This window comes from Nannobrachium achirus (assembly GCF_963921795.1).
Source record: "Nannobrachium achirus genome assembly, chromosome: 14".
In the NCBI taxonomy this organism is placed as follows: Eukaryota; Metazoa; Chordata; class Actinopteri; order Myctophiformes; family Myctophidae; genus Nannobrachium; species Nannobrachium achirus.
In genome coordinates this window covers 6,812,541-6,826,615 of record NC_137821.1, presented here as the reverse complement: position 1 = coordinate 6,826,615, position 14,075 = coordinate 6,812,541, and the positions used below count along the sequence as shown (strand labels likewise).

General features: G+C 43.2%; 1 protein-coding gene across 1 annotated transcript in view; it reads left to right on the top strand.

Annotated features, from left to right (window-relative positions):
• Positions 1 to 2,191: 2,191 nt before the first annotated feature.
• The window catches only part of lrch4 (leucine-rich repeats and calponin homology (CH) domain containing 4), a gene marked incomplete at both ends in the record, with an annotated part of 35,461 nt that continues 23,577 nt past the window's right edge, over positions 2,192 to 14,075 (top strand). The window contains 4 exons of the mRNA XM_080741351.1: positions 2,192 to 2,202; positions 2,850 to 2,979; positions 7,705 to 7,810; positions 11,595 to 11,841. Of these exons, the coding sequence (XP_080597477.1) occupies positions 2,192 to 2,202; positions 2,850 to 2,979; positions 7,705 to 7,810; positions 11,595 to 11,841 (494 nt within the window). The remainder of the gene's footprint in view (positions 2,203 to 2,849; positions 2,980 to 7,704; positions 7,811 to 11,594; positions 11,842 to 14,075) is intronic.

Below are 14,075 nucleotides of genomic sequence, written 5' to 3'. Positions count from 1 at the left end.
CGGCGAAAACATCAAAAAGGACTTTAATTTAAACAAATAGTGGTAAATAGCTACTTGTATGTAGTTGATAAAGGACAGAAGCACTGCTATCATGACATCATAGTAAAATCTTTGTCTAATACTGGTTCTACTGGGTTCACCGAGGACTGAAGCTTGCTTGCTTCAAACCACTGTTGATTTTGTTGACTAAAAAACATGACAAAAAATTAGGGGTATAACGATACATTTTAATAGCGATTCGATACATATCACGATACATGGTTGACGATACGATACATGGACGATATTGGTTCATTCGTGGCGATACGATACGATTCGATTCAATGATTTAAAATCGATATAGTAACTATTTTGCAAAGAAATTAAATCTGTGTGAAAGGTGTGGATAGTGCAGGTTTTTAAGGGAAACATGTATTATTATGGAAATAAATAAGTAAACACAGTGGTTATCTGCAAAATACATGGACATTGTATGTTGACAAACCTGCACCTTGACATGAACCCAGAGATTCCTCACATTTATCGATAGACCAGTGTAGCTATATGGAAAGGAAAAGTAACCAGTAAGACTCCCTAATCGGGAGATAAGCGACCGTAGGTCACTTATCTCCACAAATAGGGCAAAAATTAGTTTTTCCAAAATCTTCCTGATCCATGTTGATGGGATGAGTGTAGACATATTGTGTAGCAATTTGCGTGATTTTAGGGCCAAAACTGTAGGAGCAGTGGCCAAAAATGTGTTCGGCCTGAAGGTGGCGCTAGAAGAGGGCCATGTGAGAAATGAGGGGTGGGGTGTCGGCGTTGCCTTGGCGCACGAATAGGTACCGGGCCCGGCTCTCCCGGACGCTCCTAGCCCGAGGTAGGGCCTTTTATGTGAGCTGCAGTGGAGGCTGCAGTGGAGGGGGTCCTCCACTGGGGGCATCACCACTTTTGCATCCGTTGTGGAGCACCAGTAGTGGGTGGTCCCCAGGAAATCCCCGTGAGCAGGCCCGTTGGGGTGGTCATTTGGTAATGTTTGCACATTTTGTCATTTTTTACACCTGGGGGTCCCCCAGGGACCTGGGGGTCCCTGAAGCTCCGGGGGTCCTTGGAGGTTGTAGTTTGGCAGGGAAGGAGTGTGTGTGCAAAATGTGGCATGGATCGGGGCCAGGGTTGTGGAGATATGAGCAGGGCAAAAGTGTGACGTGTGAGGTGTGACGGACTGACGCACGGACACCTGGTGGAGGAGTGGGGGTCCCCCAGGGACCTGGGGGTCCCTGAAGCTCCGGGGGTCCTTGGAGGTTGTAGTTTGGCAGGGAAGGAGTGTGTGTGCAAAATGTGGCATGGGTGGGGGCCACGGTTGTGGAGATATGAGCAGGGCAAAAGTGTGAGGTGTGACGGACTGACGCACGGACACCTGGTGGAGGTTTTGGTAGTAAATGCGACCTGACGGTCGCAATTAAACCCCTCCTTTTAATTTGTTCTTCTTAAAAATGCTAAATACAATTCCCAAGTAGGGAGTATCAATACAATCGATTGTTTGCACTGCCGATTCGATACGATACAAAATAAAATGATACGATTCGATTTTAGCTGTTTTCATTTAGATATACTTCGATTTTTTAAGTTAAAAATGATATTTCGATACAGTTACTATATCGTTACACCCCTACAAAAAATGTTTCCACCCGGCAGCGACAATGTACAAGACCTGTGCTATTCTACCATGTAAAGAGGATGTATTTTAGGGTAACTAGCTACTAGTTATCGAGTAGACAAAGGCCTTTGAACAAACATGCTGTTTCTGTCTGTCCTCTCTGTCTCAACACTTAAGACCTATTTTTACACACACACGCACTCACGCACACGCGCGTCTGCACTGTGCACACGCATGCTGTCACACACACACACACACACACACACACACACACACACACACACACACACACACACACACACACACACACACACAAAATACATGAAAGACATAACATTCAAACACGCGTCGCACACCCAACACCAAACATTCAAATGTAAGCCACTAGAGTTACCAAACAGGCTCGTGTCAGACTGGGTAAAGCTTTGAAATCCAATACACCTGTGTGTGTGTGTGTGTGTGTGTGTGTGTGTGTGTGTGTGTGTGTGTGTGTGTGTGTGTGTGTGTGTGTGGTGTGTGGTGTGTGGTGTGTGTGTGTGTTCACTAATATTTGCCATGACTGATGTGTAGGTGTACTCTTTGGCTTGCAGAGTACATCTTCATGATGTCACTGATCATATGACGGGGAGGGGGAGGGTCTTTTTCTCTTATTTACAACTCTAAGGTATATTAATCACAAAGTTGAAAATGAGTGGTCCTCCTCTTTAAGTGGCTCAGAGCCAGACAGACAGAAAAGGCATGTTGTGGCATGTTGTTCAAAGGCCTTTGTCTAACAACATAACTAGTAGCTCCCAAAATACATCCTATCTTACCAGCCAGTATTGAATATTAGAATAGCACTGGACTTGTAAATGATGGTTGGTTAGCCTGTCAAAGTGGCTGATAGAGTAGACTGACTGCTAGTTTTACAAGACTTCCTAGTTTTGCTCAGAGTGATGATGCCAAGTAAGCCTTGCCGAGCCATGGGGCCCATATAGGGCAGGAGCCTGTCTCCTGTTTCTGTAGCGTGAGGCAGCTTGATGTGCAAATACTGTACACCCCCTGGACATGACTCTGGTATGTTCGCACCCCCAATCCAACCCTTGATGCTGAGTGCCAAGGAGGGAGGCACTGGGTCCCATTTTTGGTATGGCCCGGCCAGGGATCAAACCCCGACCTCCCAGTCTCCTCTATAGTATAATAACCTCTCTCTCTCTCTGTGTCTCCCCTCCAGTCGTAACCTGCTGTCCATCCTCCCAGCAGCAGTGTGTCAGCTGCCCCTGCTCCGAGTGCTGATCTTCAGCAACAACAAGCTGTCCTCCCTGCCCGCCTCCATACACACCCTCACACACCTCCGACAGCTGGTAACTGACGCACACACGCACACAGTGCACGCATGTACACACACAGTGCACGCACACACACACACACACACACACACACACACAGTGCACATACGCACGCACACAGTGCACGCACGCACGCACACACACACACAGTGCACACACTAGGGCATTCACGAATAGTGATTTTTAGTATTCGAATTATTCGACCTCAAAGTATTCGGATAGTCGAATATTCTACAGGACAGGCCAAACTGTCAAATATTAAGTAAGCAAGAGACGAACATTGTGAAAATAGCTGATCTACATGCTCACAACGCCTCGCGCTGCGAGGCGTTGTGAGCATGTAGATCTGCTATTTTCACAATATTTATCTGCAGAACCGAGTCACATTAAATGTAATACCTACAATTCCAAGTGCTTGTCAGGGTGGGGGTCCCCAGTTCAAATATGTTTATTTTGGGGGTCACGGCCTAAAAAGGTTTGAGAACCCCTGGTATAGAGCATTAACAAATTCATCCACCAGGGGCATTGACAACTCATTCTTATGACTTCCTATCTAGCCAAGCATTACATACTATATATTCTTTAAAGAGAAAACAATAAAAAATAAAATAAGCGAATATTCGACTTCGGTGAACAATGTCGAATAGTGACTTTGATATTCGAATATTCTAATATTTGGTGAATGCCCTACAGTGCACACATGCACACGCACAGGCATGCACGCACGCACGCACGCACGCACACACACACAGTGCACGGACACACAAGCAAAGATTATACGTAGACTTTGAGGCAAAAAGTGGCACACTATTTTCATTTTCTTACCTTTTAACAAGAAATTCTTGAACACAAACAGTAGTAGATGCTCAAACTTGGGAGACTCAACAACAAATCACGGCTACAGCTAACACTGTCTCCTCCACACATGGCGGCTGCCCATTAGCACTGACACTGAACAGCATTTTGCTAATGCCTTTTATCAGCTCTTGGCTTGGGCAATCTGCAGGCCTCTCACAACTGATTCATGGACATTATAGAGGCTTCCATTATGAACACAAGCAGTTTTACACATGCAACCAAGCTGTATAATAGCATCCTTAAGACATTGGTACTTAAGCACTTTGATAAGGAATCTGAAAAGGCATAATTTTCATTATTGCACATGAACACGGCAGTTGAAACAAGAGTGATTATACATTTTGGAAGATGATGAAATATATATATAACACACACACACACACACACATACACGTGCGCGCGCGCGCACGCACGCACGCGCACACAAACACATTACAATGTCACTAACACACTGTGACTCCTCTTTAAAAAAAATACAAGCATAAGAGGAACAGATGTAAGTTATTAGATGCATTTTAAGTCTTTACTGATGCACTGGTCTTGTGTTCTTCTCTGATCAGGATGTGAGCTGTAATGATACAGTGTTACTGATACAGTGGTATTAATGTGTTACTTTCAGGATGTGAGCTGTAATGATACAGTGTTACTGATACTGTGGTATTAATGTGTTACTTTCAGGATGTGAGCTGTAATGATACAGTGTTACTGATACTGTGGTATTAATGTGTTTCAGGATGTGAGCTGTAATGATACAGTGTTACTGATACAGTGGTATTAATGTGTTACTTTCAGGATGTGAGCTGTAATGATACAGTGTTACTGATACAGTGGTATTAATGTGTTACTTTCAGGATGTGAGCTGTAATGATACAGTGTTACTGATACAGTGGTATTAATGTGTTACTTTCAGGATGTGAGCTGTAATGATACAGTGTTACTGATACTGTGGTATTAATGTGTTTCAGGATGTGAGCTGTAATGATACAGTGTTACTGATACTGTGGTATTAATGTGTTACTTTCAGGATGTGAGCTGTAATGATACAGTGTTACTGATACTGTGGTATTAATGTGTTACTTTCAGGATGTGAGCTGTAATGATACAGTGTTACTGATACAGTGGTATTAATGTGTTACTTTCAGGATGTGAGCTGTAATGATACAGTGTTACTGATACAGTGGTATTAATGTGTTACTTTCAGGATGTGAGCTGTAATGATACAGTGTTACTGATACTGTGGTATTAATGTGTTACTTTCAGGATGTGAGCTGTAATGATACAGTGTTACTGATACAGTGGTATTAATGTGTTTCAGGATGTGAGCTGTAATGATACAGTGTTACTGATACAGTGGTATTAATGTGTTTCAGGATGTGAGCTGTAATGATACAGTGTTACTGATACAGTGGTATTAATGTGTTTCAGGATGTGAGCTGTAATGATACAGTGTTACTGATACAGTGGTATTAATGTGTTTCAGGATGTGAGCTGTAATGATACAGTGTTACTGATACTGTGGTATTAATGTGTTACTTTCAGGATGTGAGCTGTAATGATACAGTGTTACTGATACAGTGGTATTAATGTGTTTCAGGATGTGAGCTGTAATGATACAGTGTTACTGATACAGTGGTATTAATGTGTTACTTTCAGGATGTGAGCTGTAATGATACAGTGTTACTGATACAGTGGTATTAATGTGTTACTTTCAGGATGTGAGCTGTAATGATACAGTGTTACTGATACTGTGGTATTAATGTGTTACTTTCAGGATGTGAGCTGTAATGATACAGTGTTACTGATACTGTGGTATTAATGTGTTTCAGGATGTGAGCTGTAATGATACAGTGTTACTGATACTGTGGTATTAATGTGTTACTTTCAGGATGTGAGCTGTAATGATACAGTGTTACTGATACAGTGGTATTAATGTGTTTCAGGATGTGAGCTGTAATGATACAGTGTTACTGATACAGTGGTATTAATGTGTTACTTTCAGGATGTGAGCTGTAATGATACAGTGTTACTGATACAGTGGTATTAATGTGTTTCAGGATGTGAGCTGTAATGATACAGTGTTACTGATACTGTGGTATTAATGTGTTTCAGGATGTGAGCTGTAATGATACAGTGTTACTGATACAGTGGTATTAATGTGTTTCAGGATGTGAGCTGTAATGATACAGTGTTACTGATACAGTGGTATTAATGTGTTTCAGGATGTGAGCTGTAATGATACAGTGTTACTGATACTGTGGTATTAATGTGTTACAGGATGTGAGCTGTAATGATACAGTGTTACTGATACAGTGGTATTAATGTGTTTCAGGATGTGAGCTGTAATGATACAGTGTTACTGATACAGTGGTATTAATGTGTTTCAGGATGTGAGCTGTAATGATACAGTGTTACTGATACTGTGGTATTAATGTGTTACAGGATGTGAGCTGTAATGATACAGTGTTACTGATACTGTGGTATTAATGTGTTTCAGGATGTGAGCTGTAATGATACAGTGTTACTGATACTGTGGTATTAATGTGTTACTTTCAGGATGTGAGCTGTAATGATACAGTGTTACTGATACAGTGGTATTAATGTGTTACTTTCAGGATGTGAGCTGTAATGATACAGTGTTACTGATACTGTGGTATTAATGTGTTTCAGGATGTGAGCTGTAATGATACAGTGTTACTGATACAGTGGTATTAATGTGTTACTTTCAGGATGTGAGCTGTAATGATACAGTGTTACTGATACAGTGGTATTAATGTGTTTCAGGATGTGAGCTGTAATGATACAGTGTTACTGATACTGTGGTATTAATGTGTTACTTTCAGGATGTGAGCTGTAATGATACAGTGTTACTGATACTGTGGTATTAATGTGTTACTTTCAGGATGTGAGCTGTAATGATACAGTGTTACTGATACAGTGGTATTAATGTGTTACAGGATGTGAGCTGTAATGATACAGTGTTACTGATACTGTGGTATTAATGTGTTTCAGGATGTGAGCTGTAATGATACAGTGTTACTGATACAGTGGTATTAATGTGTTTCAGGATGTGAGCTGTAATGATACAGTGTTACTGATACAGTGGTATTAATGTGTTACTTTCAGGATGTGAGCTGTAATGATACAGTGTTACTGATACAGTGGTATTAATGTGTTTCAGGATGTGAGCTGTAATGATACAGTGTTACTGATACTGTGGTATTAATGTGTTACTTTCAGGATGTGAGCTGTAATGATACAGTGTTACTGATACAGTGGTATTAATGTGTTACTTTCAGGATGTGAGCTGTAATGATACAGTGTTACTGATACTGTGGTATTAATGTGTTACTTTCAGGATGTGAGCTGTAATGATACAGTGTTACTGATACTGTGGTATTAATGTGTTACTTTCAGGATGTGAGCTGTAATGATACAGTGTTACTGATACTGTGGTATTAATGTGTTACTTTCAGGATGTGAGCTGTAATGATACAGTGTTACTGATACTGTGGTATTAATGTGTTACTTTCAGGATGTGAGCTGTAATGATACAGTGTTACTGATACAGTGGTATTAATGTGTTACTTTCAGGATGTGAGCTGTAATGATACAGTGTTACTGATACTGTGGTATTAATGTGTTACTTTCAGGATGTGAGCTGTAATGATACAGTGTTACTGATACAGTGGTATTAATGTGTTTCAGGATGTGAGCTGTAATGATACAGTGTTACTGATACAGTGGTATGAATGTGTTACTTTCAGGATGTGAGCTGTAATGATACAGTGTTACTGATACAGTGGTATGAATGTGTTACTTTCAGGATGTGAGCTGTAATGATACAGTGTTACTGATACAGTGGTATTAATGTGTTACTTTCAGGATGTGAGCTGTAATGAGCTGCAGTGTCTTCCTGCAGAGCTGGGTCAGCTAGAGAGCCTGAGGGACTTGAACCTGCGGAGGAACCAACTCACCACTCTGCCTGACGGTACGCACACGCACGCACGCACACACACACACACACACACACACGCACGCACGCACGCACGCACACACACACACACACACACACACACACACACACACGCACACACGCACACACACACACACACACACGGCTGGGCAAACCTGTACGGTAGGAGCAGTGGGTGGGAGCACAGCGCATCGCGATTCGCGACGCGTTGTAAGCTTGTAGATTGGCTATGTGTAAAGCTGGCAGATAATCGGGGCATTTAACGACTCTCCCGAGTATCGGGCTGGCCGCGTCTGGATCAGGGGCATAAATGTCGTCTAGTGTGAGGGTTCACAGATCCAATCTGAACACTGCCGAGTTGCTCGCAGGAAGATCGGGGGTAGCACGACTCTTTTCATAAATGTTTGATATTATTTCTGGATCACTCCTGGTATGGAACAGCAGCGGGAGACCGAGAGAAAAGACGGACGCTGTCGGACGCTAGAAACAGGGTCTGTTGGTGCAGACAGCCGCTGATCTGAGTCTGACCATAGTATCTGAGTGACAGATCTCTCCCTCTCTCTCTCTCCATCTCTCCCTCTCTCTCTCTCCATCTCTCCATCTCTCCCTCTCTCTCTCTCTCTCTCTCTCTCTCTCTCTCTCTCTCTCTCTCTCTCTCTCCCTCTCTCTCTCTCCATCTCTCCCTCTCTCTCTCCATCTCTCCCTCTCTCTCACACACACACAGACACACTTTTCCTACTGTCCGAAACTTCAAAGCCAAACATAAACGGAAAATGTTCATATTCTCCAGTGTTCAGTGACAAAAACACAACTAAATCGTTAACAGAAATTATTTGTGTGACAATTAATCCTCACCTAAAATGTCCTAATGGTGCCAGCCCTGGGCGTGAGTGCATAGCATCTCCCAGCTGTAGTGTCTGTACACATTAGCTGCTGATAGCATCATTCATTAGCCAGGCTCATCAACTATTCATCATGTGAAATAGAAGCATTCTGTATCCATCAGCTCTGCTCTGAGAGAGGAGTACGGATGGAACGATAAGTGATCTTATCGTTTATCGTGCTAAAAAACAGTCACGATAATCGTATCGTGGAGATTTAATTTACCGTGATATCGTCCTCCGTCATGCACTGGGATCAATTCACCTTTTATTTGCCGAGCTGCATATCGGGCACCATTTAAACACTCTATTGCAGGGGTCTTCAACAGGGGTTCCGGGACCCCTAGGGGGTCCTCAGAGTTACTACAGGGGGTCCTCCAAATCTTTATGTCATAGATACTTTTTTTCTTCTTTTTTGTAATAACCACTAGCGTCCATATTCTGAGAACTTGTAGATCGGCTATTTTCAGCAAAGAGGTTTGGTGTAGAGGTGAAGTTTATTAAGTACTGTATGTAGTAGGTTCAAGTGGTTACATTTCTGTAAACCCACATTAACATGAATCCAAAATACACTGACGATTGTGCTGTCAAACAATGAAACTATATGGAATCTATGAACAGGTTGTGGGGGTCCCTGCTTCATCTCTCTCTCAACTAAGGGGTCCTGGGCCTGAAAACGTTGAAGACCCCTGCTCTATTGGTAAAACGTACTTATAATATACATACTTGATACTGTATATGTCTTTTTCACACTCTACCAAATCTCTTTGCCAAAAAATAGCCGGTCTGTAGATCGGCTATTTTTTGGTAAATGGATGTTGGGGATATTTTGATTATGGCGATAACATCGTAAATCGCGATTTCTTTGGTCACAATAATCGTGATATGAATTTTCATATCGTCCCATCCCTAGTGAGGAGTCAGTGTGACTTACCGTAAGTCCCATTTCCTTAACCACTTAAAGCCTATATAGACTTCATTGACCGGAGTCTCCCTGGGAGTCTCCCAGTCCCCCCACTATCTCTTTGTGGAAAATGCCTGATCAGCACAGCAAGCTCATAACGCGATGCAACACACTTATCGTGAGCTTGTGGAAAGGATATCTCTGTTCAAATGTTCACCTACTTTCCTCGCCCCCAGTATAGGGACCCCGTAAACCACAAATGCAGTCTCTCTAGCTCATTACAGAGAATGAATGAATGGCTATGAATACAGACCATTTACCTCCAACCCTGGTCCACACTGTGACCACAAACCTCAGCACCCTGAACCACAGAAGAGCAACATGGTTTTGGACTTAGTTTTTTTTTCTCCTCAGGCCCTTGGAGGTTATGTTATGTGACCTTCTCCTTCTCTATCAGTGCTCCCATGTTGCTCAGAACACCAAAGTATTTCCTTTGGAAAGATGTGGTTTCTCTATGCCACTATGATTAGTTTACTACAGCACTATTTACAAAACAGGCCACATAGAAAAACGGTAATGTGTCACGTTTTTGTTTTTTTCCAATGGAAAATGCTCAGCCGTGTTTGTAAGTCTTTCACTCGTTTTCCCATGACACACTTTTTACCCCGTATTGTCCCCAATTAACGTCATTATGCCAATTATGACGTTATGGCGTTATGTGAGGCGTTGCGAGGCGTTGTGAGCATGTATATCTGCTATTTTCACAATTTCTGCTTCTAATATTTTACAATTTGGCCAGTGTATCATTTGTCATTTTAGAGGTACTAAAAAGTCCTTAAATTGTCACTTTAGAAATCTGCAGATACCGCCTATACACTTAAACTTTGTGTTGGTTTGTTTACTGTTGAGTGAGAGAACTTAATGTTGCACATTAAGCTAATCATCTGTTGACCCCCCAAATTTATTTGGGTACCCCCCTGGGGGTTTCGACCCACAGGTTGAGTACCCCTGACCTAAATAATGGAATATCTAAAGCCTGATTAGAGATATGTACTGTAACATTAGACAGAGTTCTCCCACAGTGCATGGATATTATTTTTCCCACAAATGCTGCATGTTGTCTCATCCAAATTCAGCCGTTGTCCCACATCACCCTGGCCCCGAGCCAAGAGAAGATAGAAAATAGGTCAACATGTCTGCGTCACTTTTACCACATAACTTACTAGACCTGGAATTATTTTATACTTTAGTTTTTGAAAAATAGCAGATATACAAGCTCACAGCGAAGTTTTTGAAAAATCGTGACATTTTTGAATATCTTTTTTAAAAGCAAACATTTGTAACTCAAATATTTGCTTCTGGGTGGTCCCTGTAACAACATATTTTGAGATTGGGGTCAGCGGGCAAATACATGTAATTTTGGGGGGTCCTTGACATGAAAAGGTTTGAGAACCGCTGATTTAGAAGAAGGATTCAGAAGACATTTATAGAATCGGCTGAAGTTTGTCCCTCGCTCGCACCAGTTGTTTAGAGCATAGAAATGGAGAAACTAGATCCAGCCATAGAAAACGACCAGAAAAGTGATCAGATGTTGTTGTGGTCAAGATTTGAGGCTAGCGTAACTTGAGCTGCTGCTATTGTAGAGACCCGCAACTCTGCTCACAGTGCTCAGACAGGGAAAAGAACCAACCAACGACCGCTCGTTCATGACCGTGCGCTACTTGAATAAATGGACAAGCGCGAGTACATTGGGGGCGCCCGCTGGCCTGGTGGTCAAGGCGCATACCTAGGCTATGATGCCTGCTGGCGTCGCCGGTTTGATTCCCGATCCGGACGACCTTTGCCACATGTCATTCCCCATCTCTCTCCCCATTTCCTGTCAGTCTACTATCCTATCAAATAAAGGCATAAAAACCCCAAAAATAAATCTTAAAAAAAAAAAAACTCGAGTACATTTACTTACTGTAGTTGATCTCCAACACACATAACACTGCATTCTCCCTCAACCTTGCAGAGATCGCAGATCTTCCGCTGGTGCGCCTGGACGTGTCGTGCAACCGCATCTCCCACGTGCCAGTGTGCTACCGACGGCTGCACCACCTGCAGAGCATCACCCTGGACAACAACCCCCTGCTGCTGCCCCCCGCACAGATCTGCTCCAAGGGCAAGTACCACATCTTCAAGTACCTCAACGTGGAGGCCTGCAAGAGGAGCCAGGAGGAGATGGACCCCCACCTGAGACCCACCGCCTTCAACAGCTGGTGAGATGATCATCATGATGATGATGATAATAGCTTGAATTTGTTTTTAGCGCCTTTCATGAGACCAAAACAACAAGCAACTATTTGCCGTAAGCCTTGAGAGGATATGAGTCTTTTCAAGGCAGCCTTAAAAGTATGCAGATAAACTCCCAGCACCTTATATTTATAGCATATCGTTGATGTCGGGTGTCCAAAACTGTTCGTTTTGTATTTATCATCTATAAAATTAACTAAACTAGTGAAAACAGCAGATCTACAAGCACACAACGCCTCGCATTGTGAGGCGTTGTGTGCTTGTAGATCGGCTGTTTTCACTAGTTTTGGCCTTTTGGGCGACAGTCTTGTATGATGAAGCAGGGCTTTGCTTTACCAAAAGACATACACATTTGAAACTTAATTGGAGATACAGTACAAGGTTTCTGCCCAACATGCAGTGACGATATTTTAGTGATTATGTTGCGAGGAAAACGTTGAGATAATAGCCATTTTCTGAAAATAACTTTGTACTTCAAGTTTAAAATGATACTAAATATTTTTTCAAGTGTCCAAATGAATTCCAAATATTATCAAATGATCTCGCGGCACCCCTGGACTGCCGTCACGGCACCCCAGGGTGCCCCCGTCACCCACTTTGAAAACCCCTGCCTTACAGGTCTGTAAAGGGGTTTCCACACTAGCCGCGGTCGCCGCCTCCTAGCATTTCATTTTCAATGGGAGGCGGGCGGCTTTTTCAGCCGCGCAGCAAAGTTTTGGGGCGGCGAGGAGAGCAGGCGCGGTCCCGTGAAATCCCTGCGAGCGTGCTTGTTTGTGCATGCGTATGCGGGCGGTGAGAGATGGATTGTGTTCGCTGAGCGAGTGTGTTTGTGTCTCAACGCGGCGCGGCCACCGCTGATCCTAGCGGCAGCCCCGACGGAAACCGCCTGTAGTGTGGAGGGCACCTAACTCTGAGAGGGTACAGATGGAACCTCACAGATCCTTACTGTTTTTTTGTTTTTGTTCACTCTCAGAGTTATGGGGATTGGTCTTTGAAGTTAACAAGTTTGACAGCCACCGACCGGTCTATGGTGTATATATTAGAGAACCCCACCCTGCATTCAGCTGATACAATAACAAGGCTGCTTTGCAGCAGAATCACCAACACTCCTCCTGCACACTCTGCACATACTGTACTTACTGTATGCAGGAAGACAGCCGGAGATAAAGAACTCTCAAGGCATGGAGAGAGAGAGAGATAGTGAGACAGTGAGAGACAGACAGAGAGAGCTGTCAGATGGACAGAGACAACACAGGGAACGGAAAGGAGACGGCAGATTAGAGACGGGGAAGGAGGAAGAGCTGTTATGAAACATTGATGAGGCGTAACGGATCACCTTCTAGACCACAGACAGACGCGCAGACGTCAGGGTTCCCTGTGAGAAGCAGAGGAGAGGAGAGGAGGACTAATGGATTAGAAAACCATGTGTTTGATCTGCTACCTCGCACTGTGACGTACAGCGTGTGTGTGTTTGTCTTACTATGCTCGTGTTGGACCACATGTCCCCCCCCACACATACACAGTCTAGTAGAATTTGAGAAACGGACGTTGTGTGGAGTGGAGCACTGTTTCCCAACAGTGGGGTGCTTGTAGATCTGCTATTTTCTGCATTGGTTCCAGGGCAAACGTCTAGTTTATTTTGTCACAGGCTAAAAAGTTTGGGAACCACTGGAGTTGAGGACCATTTTCCTCTGGGGTTAGGATCAGAACTTTAGACATGAATTTAGAAGTTAGGTTTTAAGGATTGGAACAGGCATTCATGGGGCGCCAGTGGCCTAGTGGTTAAGGCTCATAATCACCTTTAGACTCTAATGCAGCCTGACAGTGAGTCGCAAGTTTGATTCCCGAGCCTGACACGTGTCATTCATTCCCTCAGTCTTTCTCTCCCTTTTGGAGCTGTGTGAAACACAGGCTCCCTATACGTGGCCGTGTGGGTCTGTGTGTGTGTGTGTCTGTATGTGTGTATGTAGCCTGAACTTCCTAAACTTCGGCACGCCACTAGTCCCACAGTTTTGCCACCACACACTCGCGCCATATGTCAAATCGACCGGCTTACTCGGGAATCGTGGGCTATTACTTTTCTAAGAGAAAGGTTCTATAGTTTAATTGATATTAATTTATTAGTGAATTAATTTTCCCCATTGACTTATAATGGGAATTGCAAAAACTCACATTCAATTATTTGTCTCTCGCAAACCAT